This window comes from Leiobunum rupestre, chromosome 8 (genome assembly GCF_980474605.1).
Source record: "Leiobunum rupestre chromosome 8, qqLeiRupe1.1.hap1, whole genome shotgun sequence".
NCBI lineage: Eukaryota > Metazoa > Arthropoda > Arachnida > Opiliones > Sclerosomatidae > Leiobunum > Leiobunum rupestre.
The window spans coordinates 33,210,622-33,229,489 of NC_143391.1; the positions used below are offsets into that span (position 1 = coordinate 33,210,622).

At 39.3% G+C, this 18,868-nt stretch overlaps 1 protein-coding gene across 1 annotated transcript in view; it reads right to left on the minus strand.

The window, feature by feature from the left end:
- LOC149933243 (neural cell adhesion molecule 2-like) overlaps positions 1–18,868 on the minus strand; it is a 233,692-nt gene that overhangs the window by 11,655 nt on the left and 203,169 nt on the right. Inside the window, exons 4-7 of the mRNA XM_090156505.1 lie at positions 16,718–16,921; positions 9,568–9,864; positions 9,042–9,332; positions 4,856–5,143 (exon numbers count right to left, since the gene is read on the minus strand). Of these exons, the coding sequence (XP_090012631.1) occupies positions 4,856–5,143; positions 9,042–9,332; positions 9,568–9,864; positions 16,718–16,921 (1,080 nt within the window). The remainder of the gene's footprint in view (positions 1–4,855; positions 5,144–9,041; positions 9,333–9,567; positions 9,865–16,717; positions 16,922–18,868) is intronic.

Genomic DNA, 18,868 nt, shown 5'->3' on the forward strand with positions numbered 1-18,868 from the left:
TTTGGGTTATTTTTTACTCAAAAAGTAGTTAAAAATGAAATGACCAAAATCATTTAACCCAACGTTTTTAAGAGTGTAGTTTAGAACCTTAAAGGGAATAGTTTAAAACTTTAAAGGGAGTATTATAGAACCCTTAAAGGAGAATTGTAGAACCCTGAAGGGGGTAGTGTAACACCCTGAAGCGAGTCGTTTGGTACCCTAAAAGGAGTATTCTTGTACCCTAGAGGAAGTAGACCTATAATAACCCTGAAGGGAATAGTTTTATACCACAAACTGTTAACAAAGGAACCAAAACGGAGGACATAAGCACCCCAAACAGTGTAAATAAACACCCTAGCAGGAAAACTGCTTATTAAGGTGTAGAATAACATCCTTTATAAACTTGTTAAGGTGTTAAATATGGGACAAGAAAAAACCCTAAAAGGTTTGAAAATAAATCTTTTTTTTTTTAAGAGTTATATTAGAAAGCAAAATTTTACAAATTAATCGTTCGAAACCAATTTAAAACGGTCCCAAAGTGCCTAGTGTGAACGGGGCTATTATTAATTAGTAATAAAGTTAAATCGATACGAATATAATTTTCAAATTTGGATATACCGACGTAGCGCCGATTTAATTTTAAAATTTTCTACTCCAAATATATTCTCTTACATGACAGAAAACCAAGGTTAGGAAGACGCCTAAAGATCTCAATTTGAAAATAGCTACCTCCAGATGTGTTAAAACTCAATAATTCCCAATTATTTTATCTCTCATTTAAAATTATTTCGTTGCATTTATTCTGTTATTTAGTTTAAATATATGTTATTCATTTCTTACTTTAGTTTAATTGAATTTAATTAATTTATAAATTTTGTAAAATTACTACAATCCATAGCATTATTTTAAACCGACTACAAGAAAACATTTGATTTTTATATTTATTTTCAAAACTATAAATCGTATGGTATGGACAATGGAACCCCGTAGATGGTGGTTGACAAGTTTACGACAAGAACTCCGTAAATACGCCCTTAAAATTGGTTTCGAGGGTTAAAGGCCACGGTGCTTATATTCTCTGTCACCCTTGACTTTACCAGCATCTGCAAAACCGTATTCTCCTTCGCCCATCCAATATTTTTAGTTTTAACACCCATTTTTATTTTCCAACTTCTCGCGACTGTCCAGGACAAATCGTATTTTATGTGTTTACCGCGAGTAATGTATTTTCTTACTCCCCTGTTGTATTTCAACCTTTTTTTGTTAGAGATCTATTGTGCTGGAAAAAGACTTTTTACTAGCCATTTACGCGATAACACTGGCAGTCCCACCTTAACAACATCCCCGTTTAGGCTTGGAGTTCCCGTGGCAAAAAGCTTTCTCCATGGCCGACCTCGATTTCTAAATCTCATACTTCCGTACAAATGTGCCAACCAAGCGGCTTAAAAATGACCTCACTTATCAAGCAATTCTCAAACTTTAAATCTAATCAATCCGACATAGAAATGATTTTTGATCCAATTTAAATACACCAACTTTAGGAATTATCCAATTTAAATACACCAACTTTAGCAACTATTCAATTTAAATACACCAACTTTAGCAACTATCCAATTTAAATACACCAACTTTAGCAACTATCCAATTTAAATACACTAACTTTAGCAACTATCCAATTTAATTACACTAACTTTAGCAACTATCCAATTTAAATACACCAACTTTAGCAACTATTCAATTTAAATACACCAACTTTAGCAACTATTCAATTTAAATACACCAACTTTAGTGACTATCCAATTTAAATACACCAACTTTAGCAACTATCCAATTTAAATACACTAACTTTAGCAACTATCCAATTTAATTACACTAACTTTAGCAACTATCCAATTTAAATACACCAAGTTTAGCAACTATTCAATTTAAATACACCAACTTTAGCAACTATCCAATTTAAATACACCAACTTTAGCAACTATCCAATTTAAATACACCCCCTTTAGCAACTATCCAATTTAAATACACCAACTTTAGCAACTAACCAATTTAAATACACCCCCTTTAGCAACTATCCAATTTAAATACACCCACTTTAGCAACTATTCAATTTAAATACACCAACTTTAGCAACTATCCAATTTAAATACACCAACTTTAGCAACTATCCAATTTAAATACACCAACTTTAGCAACTATCCAATTTAAATACAACAACTTTAGCAACTATCCAATTTAAATACACCCACTTTAGCAACTATCCAATTTAAATACACCCACTTTAGCAACTATCCAATTTAAATACACCAACTTTCGCAACTATTCAATTTAAATACACCAACTTTCGCAACTATCCAATTTAAATACACCAACTTTAGCAACTATCCAATTTAAATACACCAACTTTAGCAACTATCCAATTTAAATACACCAACTTTAGCAACTATCAAATTTAAATACACCAACTTTAGCAACTATCCAATTTAAATACACCAACTTTAGCAACTATCAAATTTAATTACACCAACTTTAGCAACTAAGAAAATTGACGGAAGAACAAAAATATATCTGTACGAAGTAATCGAAATTAAGTTTACCCAGAGGTTCAGATTAGACGGAACAAAAAGAACAGTAGCCTAAATTAGTGTGGAAGCGAAGCAATTTGAAGTTGTCAAATCTGATATTATTTACTTGTAAAATTTTTTTGGTTTGAACACCCGACTTTTGTTTCACTACTTACATTCCTTTAACCTTCTTCACCTGTTCTTGGACTAAAAGTGTACTCTTTTTACCCTAAGACGTTTTAATCGCCTGTTCCGGGGATGAGAATTACTCCGCCCCATAATCTATTCGCTTGTTCCAGAGTATTTGGGCTACTCTTTTTACTTCTTCGGATTTGGTCGTCTGCAAGCCAGAATTTATCTGCCGAAAAGGCCACAGGCCGACATTTGTTTACTCCGACTAAACTATTCGCCACCACAGAATCGGAGTAAAAGGACGTCATTGCCTTACTCTATTTACCCTACTCCGAAATCCCGGAACAAGCGAAAAGAAACCATTTAGAGTTTGCTGACGTTTGCGAACTTAGGTGGAACCTTCATACCACGTATAGGCTGTGGCTAATTTTTTTTGTACTGGCTTAATCTCTTTACACGTATAATATGAAAGGAAAACAGATACCCATTCTTTAAATTTTGTTTTTAAATTGATTCTAAAAGTAGTTATCTTTTTAATTTTATCCGCATTCATTTCATTCGAATTAGTAACTTTTAAATCAGTAGCTTTCATTAATTTATCTTTTCTACTTTCTCCGGCAGTCGAGTCTTTTTCATTTTTGGGCGCATTATCGCGAACCGTACGTTTTCCGCGCCAATTCTTTCGCCGCGACTACAAAAAAAAACCTAGATACGGGCACAGCCACACATACGCTAATGACAAAATCTACGACTATATCAATCAGGGGGGTGAGATTTTAATTGTCTTTGTCGTTTCAACAAGCTTCTAACTAATGAGGCACAAAGAGAAAGAATGAAACGCTATTTTCGGCTGTAAAAAGTGCGCGGGAATTTTCGCCTCGTTAAATTTCGCGCTAAAATTTCAACCTTATTTTTAGGAAAGCCAATGCGAGTTTGAAGGAGAATATCGCTCGAGATGACGAAAAAAATTCCGCTCCGAGAGAGAGAAAAAGTCTTTAGGTTTGGGTTTCATTTAGGGCAACCCCGCAGATATGGCTTTAATTGCCGAAGCGCAAGGCTTAATAGAAGACTCTTTGCTCCTTAATGGTGTGTTTTTATCATCCCTTATTCCAGCGGCGTAATGAGCGTTAGCACTCTTTCTCTCTCACCATTCTGCTTAAAACATTTCTAAGCCCCGCTCTCACCGCGTGCCATCTTTTTTTGGGACCCTTTGGGTTTTTATTCGAGAAGCCTTCGCTGGCTCCCGTTGGGTGCCATTACGCCACCTAACGCCCTCTCCCGGTCGAAGCGCGAACGAGAACCCCCCCCCCTTCCCTCTTCTCACTTTATCTCGTTGAAAGTAGCGGCGAAAGTTTTAATACGGATTTTCTTTTTGTCCAATAAAATGACCTTTCCTCTACCCCCACATCACCACCAAAACGAAAAAATTCGCTCTATCGCTCGGCTGATACCACTCGGTATCTTGGCAAATAATTCGCGGTTCGCATTAGCGGTTTTTAACGACGATATATTTAAATTAAACTGTGGAAAAAACAACCGTAAACACGAGAATGATTGCCTCAAATTAGTTTCTAATTTCGCCGACCACATTCTCGGCACTCTGCTCTCTGGAAAACATTTAACCTTTTAATGGTCCATCCATTTGATTGCCATTCATCTCAAACGTCGATTAAATATACAAAGAACTAAAATTGATGTTTACGAGACAATTTGACACGCATCTCGGTAGTTTTTAAATATTTCCTTGGTAACATTAATTAATAGTTAGGTTAGCAGTGCTATATGCGTTGTTAAATTGTAGGTTAAAATAAAAACTTCGTTATATTTGCATATATTTAAAACTTTTATTAAGTCAGACTAAGGCTTAAGCCCTAATAAAAGTTTTAAATATATGCAAATATAACGAAGTTTTTATTATAACCTACAATTTCCCTGGTAGTCGACCTTTCCCTGAACACCGGTGTACGCGTATTGGAACACTTCTACAGGCGCCAGTAGGCCAGTTATTTAAAGCTTTTGGGAACGTTCTCGAGGCGTTCGATAAAGTTAATTGAAATTAGCGCTAAATCGATTTATTTAAGGGCACCAAATTGGAGGTTGACGACGGCTATAGCTTACCTGACATCGCTTAATAAATATAAATGAAAATCACACTGCCATCAGGAAGCTTTCGTTCTTACCTGCTGGAACGACGTAGAATAAGCAAGGATCTCTTTGCATGCCAACTTTGTTGAAGCCCCAACACATAAGGGTCCCGTAGTCAAGATCCGTCTTGGGCGTGTAGGTGGCGACACTGCGCAATCCGTCATTGACGAAACTAATGACGTCAATGTCCTCTCGGGAATTGTTGAAAGTCCATCGGAAACTGACTTCCGTCGGATCGGCCTCCACCTGACACACCACTTTGGTCTTCTTCAACTTGCTCACCCCGTAGAACATTTTCTGGTTCTCCTTGCACAAAGGAGCGTCTGCAAAAGAATAAGTTCGTAGACCAGATAAGAATAGCATTCCGGTAACTCCGCTTAACGGCTTGATAAAGCGAAAGTCCTTAAGGAACGTTTTTATCACGACGGACTTGACACGTTGACGCGCAAAAACATTTCGAAATTCCCCGAGATCACCTATAATAAGAAAGGTATGACCTGTTGAGTACGCCATTAGAAAATTCCCGCTCGCGTTGGCTAGAGGGGATCCGCTACTCGAAAATTGAAAAGGCACCAACGACTATTCGTGGTTCCTTTCGTACGCAAAATACGTCGAAAGCGCTCTTAATAGAGATTTTATGGCTTGGTTAAGAGAAGGGAGACGTTTTGCCATTGGTATTGGTCACCATTGATTTTTTCCGGGAATTGGAGAGAGCGCTTTTCTTCTCGCGGGCTCCCATTAGAGAGCAACTTACTTTTCTAAATAGCTCTATTACAGCCGCATTATCCCCCGGCGCCATCTGATGAGTATGATCTTCCACGAGTGTGTTACGGCACCTATAGCTCGTCGCTCGAATAATAGACTCTATACGGGCTTCTCCGTAATAATAACGCGTTGAGTGCGAATGGCGTACGTAAAGGGGTGGAAATGACCGCTGGTTCCGTCGACTGATGGTCGGGGAGCCGCGTTTAGTCCTTAAAACACAAACGAGTCCGGCTGGGAGAAAGAAGATATCGTCGCGACCGCGGAGAGGCCATCTATCTAACTGGCCAATTTCATTCCGTCGAAGACTGGCCGCAAAACCGCAAGATGGCGTTGGTGATGGACGCGTATTCGAGACCTTTACGTTGTTCGCTTTCTGGACGTTATAGCTCCGCGGTGGTCTTTCGCGTCAGTTCCAACATTGGCGGACGCTCTCGGCGACGGGCGCGCGAAGACGTGTCTATACGCGCGTGGCGGCGCTGCGAGAGCTAATGGCATTTGTCGTTAATGGCACCTCGCGGACTCGTTAAAGGACTCAATTCCATGGCGGACTTGCCGCGCCATAAAATCTTCTCGAAGGCGAATAAACGTTTCCTCCGGCTGGCTCTGGCCGCGACACTCTTCCTCCATCTCGATTCGAATAGCGCCTCTCAACGCCGCTTAATTTCTAGTCGTTCAAACGTAAAACTTGGCCGCCGCCGAATTTCAATAAAAGGGACTGGCGCTGCGCAAACTGGCTTTTTGCGCTCTCTCTCTCTCTCTCTCTCTCTCGCGCTCTCTCTCTCTCTCTCTGTCTCTCTCTCTCTCTCTCTATGCCGTTGTTCTATCCGCGGTGGCGATTAGCTCGTCTCCCTAAAACCTTTTATCGCTTCCAACGCCCGCGACACAAAAGGCCCTCGTTTAATGGCATTTTGCAAATGAAACTTTAACTGGCCAACCTTTCACTCTGATATTCTTTATTTTCTCTGTCGATTTCGGTAAAGAGTCTGTCGTACATTGCGAAGACGTATTATCTTGTCGTGATCCTTGCTTTTTCGTTACGATCGTTTGGGGATTAATTAAAATACATTTGTTTAAATTAAGTTTACTTAAATCGCCCTACCGCCATTGGTCTACTTTAATATCAACTTCAAATACGCCTTTTCGTTTTTTTTATTGTAGCGCCATCTACGGTAGATAAACTTTGTATAAAAGAAAAACAAAAAAAACACAAACTAAGCATTTCTCTTTTCTAATAGATTACTGAAATGGTGTATTAAAATGTTTCCAACTTTCAGTGACTCTCTTGTTCACACGACTAAAAGTACCTTTACAACGAAATCTATCGGGAATAAAAACGAAAACTTTCTAAAGATACAAAGTAAATACTTTGATTAAAAGCTGACGGAAAAACGGCATTAATTTAAGGGCAGGCACTTTATTTATTTAAACGGATATTACCCTCGCGCCAACGCATCTCGCGAGTAGAAAACGCGGCGGTTTCCTCTCCCCAGTCGCTACCCCCATTTCTTCGGACTGCTAACAGTTACTCAGGAGCACACGTACTTAAATCAATGAGTTTATTTAATTTACTAAAGGTCTAGTTAGTTTAACTTCGAAGCACGCCGAGGCTTAAAAAAAATCCATCTAATTGACTAAAAGAGCTTTTTTCTCTCTTATCCTATAGAGTAGTCGGCTTCGACCATAGGATTCTTCCTCCGTATAACCCGATTTTTTCCGTCCGCCACTGATGAAACTAATCCACTTTCTAGCCAGTCGACTCTTCTATCTTCTCCCCGCACTCCCCACTAATTGGAGGCTCCCTACAAGGCTATTTCGGCGGTGGCCTGGGTTCGTCAAAAACACTGTTCGGCTTGGGCTGACCCCCGGTCCAATAATTAGCGCTCACCGCTGTATGTGGCGCGGCATACATAAAAGCCATTCTTAAAGGGGAAGAATTCTCCGCAATTTTGGCTTTTTTCCCCTCTCATCCTTCTTCTCGCCCGCCTCCCTTCTATTTGGCGAGAGCTCCGCTGATGTCATTAGCGGTCTGGGTCTCTCTTTAATACAGTCGAACTCGGCGAAATCTTATTACGGGGACTTGACGTCTATTCAAAATATGCAAATTTCCCCCGAAGCTCTTTTCGACGCCATCGACGCCGCGCTCGACTTTTGGGCTTCGACTTTTTTCAAGGTGTCGAATTCACTCCGTCGAATTAGGGCTTTGCTGTCTCCACCTTCGTCGACGTTTTCTCGGGAACGAACTTCGGGGGCTACAGCGAAAAAAATGAATGCGAAATAATGCATTTATGAAAAAGGCGGGCGGCTGATAAAATTGTTTTTGCTTCGACATCAAGAGCCACCTTAAAGAAAGAACGTTGGAGCTATTTCTCGGGAAATTGCTGATTTAATTAGTTTTAGAGATTGCGTATACACCTTGCGAGGAACGCGTAATGGATGGACGTACATTTTCAATTTCCCATATAATAGCGTTAATGACGGAGAGTGTTGAGCGGTTGAATTTGATTTAAATTGGATGCTTAAAGCTTCGAGTTCCACTTCGAGATGGACGCGTAAATTCGGAATCGGACACGAAACAGCGAAATATTCTCAACCCGGTTTAAAATTGGTAATGGTTTTGCTACTAACAAACCGTAAATAGGGAGCTCTCCGTTAAGTTAGGTTTCCAAAAGCGCTTGAAAACTCAAAGGGGATTGTCTATAGCTCCACGACAAAATGACAGCTATCTATAAAGTAGGCCACCATTTAATTTTTTAGTCTAAATGTTTTCTGTAGAAACAAGTCAAATGGCGTTTTATTGGGATTTTCTTGGAGCCGTTTGTTTGGGTTGAGCGAATCCCTGAAGATATTTTATAGGGAATTTCAAAATGCTTGGAAAGTACCGCTTAAAGAACTAGGTCAAACATCTGTTAGGCCGTGTTTTCGGGATGCTTTAGATTTCTAACATTAAAGGCGTATGGGTTTACGCAGAAAACTATACAATTAGTATGTCTAAGGAAGATTCTCATAGAAATGGGCGTGGTTTACAATGGAGATTTTAGTTAGTGACGTGCTAAGCTTAACTCGGTGCATAGTTGACATTAAGCCTTCTGCACTTTTTTAAACCATTTAAATACGTGATTTCAAACGGAACCAAATCAGTTTCGTGAAGAACGTAATAATTTCTACAAAGTATTCTAATCGGGGTTTCTTAAATTAATTTTCCGGTAAGTCTACTTTCCGAGTGAGTATCCTTCTTAATCCTTCTTAATTTCGATGTGGCTTAAGCCATGCCTGTTTGTAGAGCCGCTTTCGGAGCTAGGTGGAAATGGATCATTAGACATTCCGAGATCATACTAATATAGTTTCCTGTTTTAGGAGATTGGACGATGAAATTGCGTTTTGAGACAAAAACAATGGAACAACTTACACACGCAACATAATTTAGTAAAAGTTTGAAAGTAATTTGGAGAAACTTACACTGTACCCTGAGGTAAAGCGGATTACTCTCGCTTCGTCCCAGTTCGTTGAGGGCTGTGCACGTGTATCGACCTCGACTTTCTCGGCGCAGCCTTTGCAAAACCAGCGTCTGATTAGTGACGATAATTCCCGCTGTGGTGTTGGTGGTGATCTCGTGGCCTTCGAAGAGGAACGTCACTTCCGTTAGCCACGGATTGGCTGCAACGTGGCATTCCATGTACACGTCATGACCCTCGTGGAAGGTGGCGTATCGCAGGTTCATTCCAAGGCGAATCTCTACTTGCGGGGGATCTGAGAACGAAATATTAAGTAGTCGTTTGAACAATTGCTATTTAAAAGTCAAGGAAATAATGGTACTATCTTAAAGTTATTTTAAGATAGACAAATTTCGATTTACCCAAAGATTCGCGGACTATATTTGGCGAAAGGCTGAAGAAATTGTTTTTTTTTTTACTTTTGGATCCGTTCCCCAAATGCATTGAAGAGTAAAGTAGTTACCGTAATTTTCAGAATAAAGAAAACTTACAGTGCACTTGCAACTTGACAACGTCTTCGATGGCCCCTCCGGGAACTAGCGCGTTGTCAGAGACACAAGCCAATTCCTGGAGGTTGTCCTTGATGGCTGGAGTAAGGGTGAGAACGCTGGTGGTGGTGTTCTCTTCTTGGAAAGACTCTTGTTGCGATATCGGCAATCGACTGTTTTCCAGCCACCAGGTGATATTGGCCGCCGGCGAAGAGCCATTGGTCCGGCAGACGAACTGGGCAGCGACGTCCGCGGTGACCCAAGGAGGTGGGGACATGAGGGTGACTGTCTGTGGACGCACTGCTCCGGGGTTGGCGGAAAAGGGAGAAATTGAGACCACGAGTCGAAACACGCCGAATTTTCGTCAGTCCGATCGAAAATAGATTAAGGTAGCGGTGAGGAAGAAGTAGCGAAGAAGGGAAACCAACGAAAAAGGGAAATAAAGGAAAAACGGGAGAAGAGAATGGAAGCCGGAGTTAGAGACGGCGTAGCCAAAGAGAGGGAACGAAAGACCAAAAAAGAAAGATTAGCTTAGGATACAAATCGAAAATCGATGCGCGCAAAAAGAAAAAGTACTTTTCTATTGCTAGTTTTCTCTTTAAGGAGTCCGTTGGCTATTTGCGCCAGCGACAAGGTGAAAGATATAACAGGTGCCCCAGGGAAATTCCCACCCAGAAATATAAGAAGGAAATAAAAAAGATGAAAGAAATCTTCTATATAGTTCTCCGGTATTGCTCTTTTAATATTATAGTAGTCACGGGATCTCGCTCCCTCCCATTGGCAGATGCATCGAGATAAATGAACTTATAAAAGCAAATAATCTTTGACGTTTCACTAGCAAGCTCTATTCTTACTGGTTCTCTAAACTAACGACGAATCAAATTGGATTTTTTTGATAGGAAGGTCAGTTACTCGAAGTCTATCGGAACCGGGAAATGGAGCAACTCGCAATTTAGGTCAAAGCTGACGGAGTTGGTCATTCACGTCTTGAATTTCACGTTTCTGAACTCTGGGTGTTTTTTCAAGTCATTCCTTCTTTCGGAAATAACGGGTTTATAATTATTATGAAACAGAGAAATTTGAAGATTTGAAGCTAAACATATAATTTCAAATATATTGTAGCAAACCTTTTCATTTCTAGGTAAAAGTGGAATTTCAAAATACATTTCAAATCATTTTTAAGTTTTGAATGAAGACTTTTGACTAAAGTGTTTTTAATAAATAGCTTGTCTATAAATAAGTTCAGTTAGAAGAAACCACCTATGGACTGTGAGAAGGATGATAAAATACGTGAAAAAGTAGATTAGTCCATAATTAAAAGGGATAATATAGCTAAATCCTAAACAAATAAAAGAAATTAAAAAAACTTACTAATAACTCGTACCAATAGGTCTTCGAGCAAAAAAACGCGAAACTCGGATCAAATAGATCTTCGAGTAATTATCTAAATTAAAAATAAATAAAATAGCCAGAAATTCCAACGGTAGACCGGTTTCGTTCTATTTTGAACTCATCAGTACCGTGCGGGAAATTTGGCTGGCGACTAGGATTTAGCTATATTATCCCTTTTAATTATGGACTAATCTATTTTTTCACGTATTTTATAAATAAGTTCGTCGTATTAATGATCTTTTTGGAAAATAAAATGAAATCTGCGTGCGAGTACTTTTCAAAAAAAGAAGTAATATTACCATAAGTGTATAATATTGTTACATAAGTGTGACACTTCCAATTCTTCACACGCAAAAGTTTTATTGAGAGCTATTCACAAGACAGACTGCTTCGTCGCCGTTTTGCGCCCGCTTGCTAACGCGTCACACGTAGCCTTTGACGATGATATTTTCTTCTTGTGATGACGTCACTCCGTTACTAGCTCTCAGTAAAATATTCCCCAAAGTGACAATCTTATAGAAAAATATTATAGACTTACGATATTAAATCTTATAAACTAACGCGTGCAATGAGGCTGCTCTTCAATCTTCTAACTGACGCGTTTGACTAATAAACTAATTTACTAACAATGTTAATTTTAAATTTTCTAAGAATTATTTATCATCGTATACTGCCAACATCATTTTTCTCCACGGTAAAATTACTATTATCAAATCAAGAATCCTATAGAGTAAGTTTTGCCTCAATATTAGAATGCCTCACCAACAGCAAAGCGCAGCTCCAACAGCCATTAAGGTTGGCGTCAAAACGGGGTAGCTTTCTCGGTAAATGATTGCTTAATTACAAGTCCAAGAATGTCCTCCAAAAAGCAAACTTGGTTCTGAAACCGCCTCGTAGGAGCGCGACCGAAGGCTAAATACCTGATAGCCGAAAGCGCCTAAATATCCGTCCCCTATTTACCAAGCTTCCCTCGAAGGGACCTCCGATATTAAACGCTTCTGTCAATAGGTTGTTTGCCTCGCTTGCAGAAACGGGCCAATGAAGCTTCCTATACATCAAACGACCAACCAAAAAAAAATGAAAATGGGAACGTGGGGGGAAGGGGCCCGTTTAAACGCGCATTGTTTCGTCTAGACGATTAGGCGTTCCTGAAATTCCCATCGAGCCATCCTCCCGTACCTCTTTTATTCCTGACTATTAGCCCAGATCTCCCACATCGTCTAGATTTGCGCTCAAAATCGTGTCCTCCATTGTATACGAGAGAGAGAGAGAGAGAGAGAGAGGGAGGGAGAGTGTGTGTCCAGCTTACAATCTTTCCGGCGTCACTCTGTTTATATTCATTGTTAAGGCTCTTATAGTAGCAGCGTCACTAAGGCTTAACGCTCATTCATTGTATATGTAGCGAGCATTAATTTCCGAGTCTGGTGCAATAAGCGTTCCGAGCAGTGTAGCCGAATTCCGGAAGGTTTTGCCGGTCGCGTTCTCGGCCTTTAATACGCGCGACGAGACTCGAATTCTATCGCTTTTAATCGAGCACGCCGCGACACTGTGTTCCCTTTAAGGAGGACGTTTTGCACCTTTAATAGGCGTGTTTCCAAATGAAAGTGTGGCTGAGTGACGTACGCTCCGGTGTCGTATACTTCTCTCAGTCCTTTATAATTGCCGCCCTTAAATTATTAGATTCGTTCGTCGCTGGTTTCGTTATACCACGGCGCGTTATATAGTTAGTGGCGGCTTGGCCCGGTGATGAATGAATAGCGAAGGCGTGGTGTGATAACAAAGTAGAATTTTATGTAGAAACGCGACCTAGGTTCGCGCTTTTGTAACGAAACTAACGAATTGCGTTCGCGCGTGTATAAATCGTTAGGACGTTTCTGTTCGCGGTGACTACGTGATACCTACCAAATACAATGGCCGAAACTGGGCCCTCTATTTATGTTTGGGCTGAGAAAGCGCCTTATTTGTTATTTCAATGCTGCGGAGATATACGCAACGAGAAAGATAAATTATTTTATATTTAAATACATTTTGCATTTTTGGCTCACGTTTCAGCCTGTTAATTTGTTTGTTTTTCCTGGCATTTTATCATGGGGACTCTCTCGTATGGGTGCAACCATGTGTACGTGTCTGACAGATCGGTTCTTTTTCGTGGAGCAAAGTTGGAAAATACTAATTACTTCTCAACGTTAGTAACTTCCGTTTTAGTTTAATTTTAACTTCTAAACTGAAACTGATTTCTCCGAAATCAACTAACTTATTTAACTTTGGTTTAGTTAATATAAATTGTGGCATAAGTTTATTAAACCCAAAAAATTAATCGAAAAAAACTAAATATAAAAATTAAAAATGCAGCAAATAATGACATAACGAGTCCTAACTTTAGTTTTCTTAGAAAAACAAATTTAAATTAGTGACTTAGAAACTTTTGGTTGTATATTATTAAGTGGTCAAAAACATTTTCGGTTGCCATGGCAAAACGAATGGGTAGCGCAAATTTCATACCTCATATAGGTCTACATTACGCCCAACTTTGAACAAAATTGGTAATGAAAACCTCGGGTACTCTCCTCGTTAGTTTCCGAAATGTATGTAAGAGAGAATCTCAAAAACCAGTAAAATGAGCAAATTACCCAATGTATCGTTTAAATTATTAGGATTGGTGTCTTTTTTATATTTTAACCCTAAAAGTTGAAGAGTTGGGCACGACATAAGTGTTAATAGTAACACTAATTACTAGGGAATGTGTGTTAAAATTGCAATTGTTTTAGGTGTCATTGTGTTCTGTGATTTTCTGGGTATTGGTTGTAATTGAGTCTTCACATATTTGGAAAACCAAAGGAATATGACAATAGTGGTGATATAATCATAAAAATTAAAATTTGTTACCATGGTTTAAAATCTATTAAATAAATAGAACGTACGCTTGACAAGGGGCTTCGTATAGCGAAAGCTTTTAAATAAATGTTTTTTTTTTAAATACCATGATATAACAATCGTGATTTCAAGACTTTATTTAATTAATAGAGGTTATTTTTAATTTATTTTATATATATTTAAGCCATTTCTCTGAAAGTAATTGAATTATATTCTAAATCGCAATATATATACTCCATAACAATAATCAATGACACGTGTCCAAGATATACCGGTATTCAATGATAATACCAAGTTAATTATAATTAATTATCATAGGTCTATACTCATTTTTCACTTGACTGCCTCAGTCAACTTTGTTCCGTGTGAACAGGCAAAATTTGACACCACAAATAGCCGGTCTGCCAGTTTTCTCCGGTCGGCCTGACATTCTAGCCAACCGCGCCAGGGTCGTTGCGGCGGTAACATTTACGTCGACAGCGACACTCGCCATCAGCATTTCAAAGAAGCGATCGCGATGTACGGCGATGCGTGTAATTTAAAGATGGATGATCTATCTATAGGAGCAGCAGTTAATAAGTAAGATTTGATGGAAAGCCCTTTCGAGCAGAATCGATGGTGAAAAACTTGAAGCGGCGGAGTGATGAGTTCGTCGGTCGTTAACGTTTTATTTTTAGAAATTAGAGAGGTGAAGCGTCCGCCGCTGGAAACGGGAACGTCTAGACCTTCGCCGCGACGTTATCCGAAGTTACGCTCGAACGTCTACACTGGGCTTCGCTTTAAGGTCCTCTATTTCGGTATTGAACCGTCGGCCCAAAAACGACGCGTTTTTCGGACACATTTTGAGCAACGACATAACGTAAAATTAAATCGCATTTACAAGACCACCCGTTTACCGCCAAAAAAGTCTACAAAATGTTTCCCCAAATTATACGGCTTCGCGGAATGTTATTAAGGGTTAACCGTATTTTGGAACGCGGGTTTTAAAAAAAGGGGGAACAGTCTATTTTGAAACACGCGCGCGTATAATGAATTATTCCGTCGAAGTGATTAACGCGAAATCCATATAAATCACGAGAACCATTAAAACCAATAGGATAGTGGCGCCATCTACTCCTCCTTTTATCGAGAAAATTCGGCTTTTCTGGTACGAAAGCATCGCGGCGGATAACCGGGGAAGATCGAGCGGGGGAAGAGGGGACATTTTTAATAATTATTTTTTTACCTCTCGTTGGCTTCTACTCTCCTTTCTTAAGAAGGAGGAGTTATACGCCCGTAAAGAATAGAGTAAAAGAAAGAAAAAAATGTATTTTGACGTAGAAAGCTGATTGATCACCGATGGGCGGCGCCGGCAACGTATCCCCACGTAGAGGCCGCCAGTATAAAAGCAAAAAGTAGATTTATGTCGGTTAGACTACCATACATGAACTTTATGAAAAGTTCAGATTTAAAAAAAAGAGGCGTTATTGTAGCGGAAACATAATTGCCACTTTCCGCCACCAGAGTGCGCTACGAAAAGCGAAGGAGCTTTCTTCAGTCACTTCCCTTTACTTTCCGCCACGAGGGTCTCTCGTATACGGTTCCCGAGCTTAATTGGCTTTCCTCAATCCGCCAAAGGTATAGGTTCCGAACCCCGCGTGGGTCTCCCCGACTTGACGCCTAAATGACTAGGCCAAGACGTCATAATTACCAAATAAGGAAATTAATCTATTTTCGGATCGAAGAACATTTTCTCTCCGTGACTTCTTATCGAAAGCCGCGCGACTTTTAAAATTTTCTTCCTCGTTCCGTTTACTCTTTTTATAGCAGACCCCGTTTTCGATCGATAGGAGGGCCTTGGCCATCTCGGAGTATTAAGAGTTTTGGGGCCAAAGTCCCCCTCCTTCCCCCCCTCCGAACGCTGCCAAAGTCAATAAGATCCGACTCAATCAGTTTGATGTGTTTCGAGTATCTTGGTTAATAGTTTGTCAAACTTGAGTATGGCGGTTTCGGAAGAAGGAAAATTGGAGTTTGGGATTTCACTTTCGCTTATGGAATTTTTCTACCAAATTGACCGTTGACCTTTGAATACATTTCTAGACATTTAGGGTTATATATTTTTTTGCACGGTCGACTTAAAATCGTGAAGTGAAGTCACGCAATTTTGTAGACATTTTGCCCTACTTACGCCGTATTGATACTTCCCCGCAGAGCTTAAAGACTTTTTGGTCAACCAACTTTTAGGATTACTCTCTCTCGCTCCTTTTAAGAAATTTAAAATCTGCTTTTTTACGGAAATGGGACTTACTATGCTTTAAAGCGAAACAAATTTGCTTTTTAGTTACCTAAATTATAGATGCCGCAGTTGTAATTGGATTGTAGTAACTTTGATCTAGGTTTCAAACTCCCGGCAATTTTACATAATTTTAACTTAACTTGACAAATTTCTGATTACACCACTGAGAGGTCGTTACGCAAAAAATTTAAATAACACAATACACGTTTCGGTTTGACATCAGCGACATCTCTTGGTTTGTTTTCGTTTGAAGTCAAATGAAAGCGTGTGTATTTGGGTTCGATTTTATAATGCTATGAAAATTATTTAAATTTCTAATATCGCTACAGTAGGCTAAGTTTCTGTTAAATTTTCGGTACAGCGAGTATAACGTGCCAAAGTATGGTACAGCTGTCCATTTTCCCACGGGGGCAATTCCATTTTCGTGGGAAAAGAGAAGATGAGTAATATATCTTTCACCTTTTACTAAGCCGACAGTTTTTTTGAGCAAGAAAAAACGATGAAACAATAATCTTCGTTTAATAAGAATATTTTAATTAGTTTCATTTGAAAAAAAAATGGGAAAAATTGTCCTTAAGAGGAAATGAATGAAAAAGAGAGGGCGCTACTTACGGTAGACGTTGAGGGTGACCGCGACCGAAACTGGGGGCGAGAGGAGGTTGTTGGAAGCTTGGCAGACGAGTCTCATGCCGGCGTGTTTCCTCTCCAGAGGGTAGATCAGCAGTTGGTTCCGCGAGACGCTTTCCGGGGTCAGTTCGTGGGAGTCATCCAGCAACTCCGTCCCGCTCCACCACGTCACCGAGGGACTCGGGAAACCTGCCACCAAATAAATTTGAAACATGTATAAGCATTGAGTAATATTCCGGCGTAATATTCGACTAATAAATTAAAATGTTGTTGCAAAGCAAACCGTTTTCATCGATCTCTGATTTGATAATTTCCAGGTCAATAATAAATAAAATTAAAACTTTTTTAAAGAGTGCCATGACATAAGTTGATGGTAGAATTTTATATTTGAGGTCAGAGATTGTCTTGTTTATTTGGTACCCCCACTATCCTTTTATTCGGCTTTCCGTTGATATGCAACGCGTTTTGAAATTTTTATTGTCTAGGCTCAGTTTCTCTTCTCGTTGTAATAGTCGAAAGCCAGATTACCCTCGCGGTACTGATGAGTCCCAAATAGCACCAAACCGGTCTATCGTTGGAATTTCTGGTTATTTTATTTAGTTTTCAACTCGAAGATATATTTGGACCGAGATTCGCGTCTTTATGTTTGCTCGAAGACCTTTTAGGACGAGTTATTTGTAAGTTTTCTAATTTGTTTAGGATTTAGCTTTTTTATCCCTTTTCATTATGGACTATTCTACCTATTCGCGTATTTTACCATTCAATACTAATATACCCCATTAACTAAACCAACTGTAATAAGTTATCTGTTAATTTACTGATAACGCCTAGATTTTTTAACTATATCAGTTTATGGATTTTCTTTCCATTTGCAGATCTGATTAAAAAAATTAAAAAAAAATTAATCTGTTTTCTTTATGCACATTTACAATATGTTTTTTACCGGATCATAAAGTAAACGCGATACTTTAAAAATATCGCTTTATCAAATAAAATAACTACATCTAAATGTTTTTGTTATTTTCTAATAACACAACCTAATATTTTTCTAAAATCTTCGCAGAACACTGTTTGATCAAATAATTTTTCTTATTAAAAAACAGATCAGTAAACATATTCAGATAAGGAAACATAATTTATCTGATCAGATAAAATAAATTGTTATTCCTTAACAGAAATGGGAACCACTAAACTAGATAATCTAGATTTATTTCTGATATCCTCGCTATTTTCCGTTTTTTTTTATACGGAAAATCGTTGTAAATACACCTAAATCATTTAATGTTTGTGTCACTTATTTGAAGATCATCGTTTTAAACGTCTTTTTCTATAGCAAATATTTATTTATTATCCGCAAAGTTTACTGTTTGGAGTTTTCCGAATGCTTTAATGGCATTACGAGTCGTTTTCGACAGAGTCCTATCGAGTCACCTTGGGTATTACCGCTCAGCCGATTACTAGAAATCAAGCCAATTTCTGCAAATGTGCCTAAAAATCTCGGCACCGTTTCTTTAATACGATTTGGAAAAAGCGATTTCCTCTCGCGTTTATTTCGGCGTCGTGCCATCTCTCTCTCCCAATGTACCACCAACTTTTGTAAACTTTTATCCAGCTCTCGTCTCTTCGGAATTGCCGCTGGTTTCTTCAACGCCTTTTATACTTGTATCATAAGCGCATTAAAGTTGAAAACGGGTAAACACTCTTCTAAACCTAATGTTAGTGAAAGCCTCTTCCGCGCGCGTATATCTTGGCGTTCCCTTCGCGCGGAGGTCGTTGCGCGCCCAGTTCAACAAACCCCCCGTCGCTTCGGCTTCTCCGTAATCTTCTATTTCTCTCCAAAAGAGTGGACGTTATACAAACAAGGCTTGCAATGAAAATAATTACTCGTGAACGAATCTTATTTGTTTTGTAGCGAGAAAGGGAGAGTAGTCACCGCGAGAGAGCGCCGTATACGTCTAATCCTTCGCGGCCAAAGCCTCCCGGAGAAGGGTCAAGGAAGAGCGCCAAGAGATTGCTTTCGCTGTTTCACCCAGTTGGGTACCTTTTCGTATTACACGTAACTGGATCCCGGCCGCCAAAAGAAAAGACTCTCTATAGAAACATCTATTCCTCTTCCAATAAAGTGACGGACTCGCA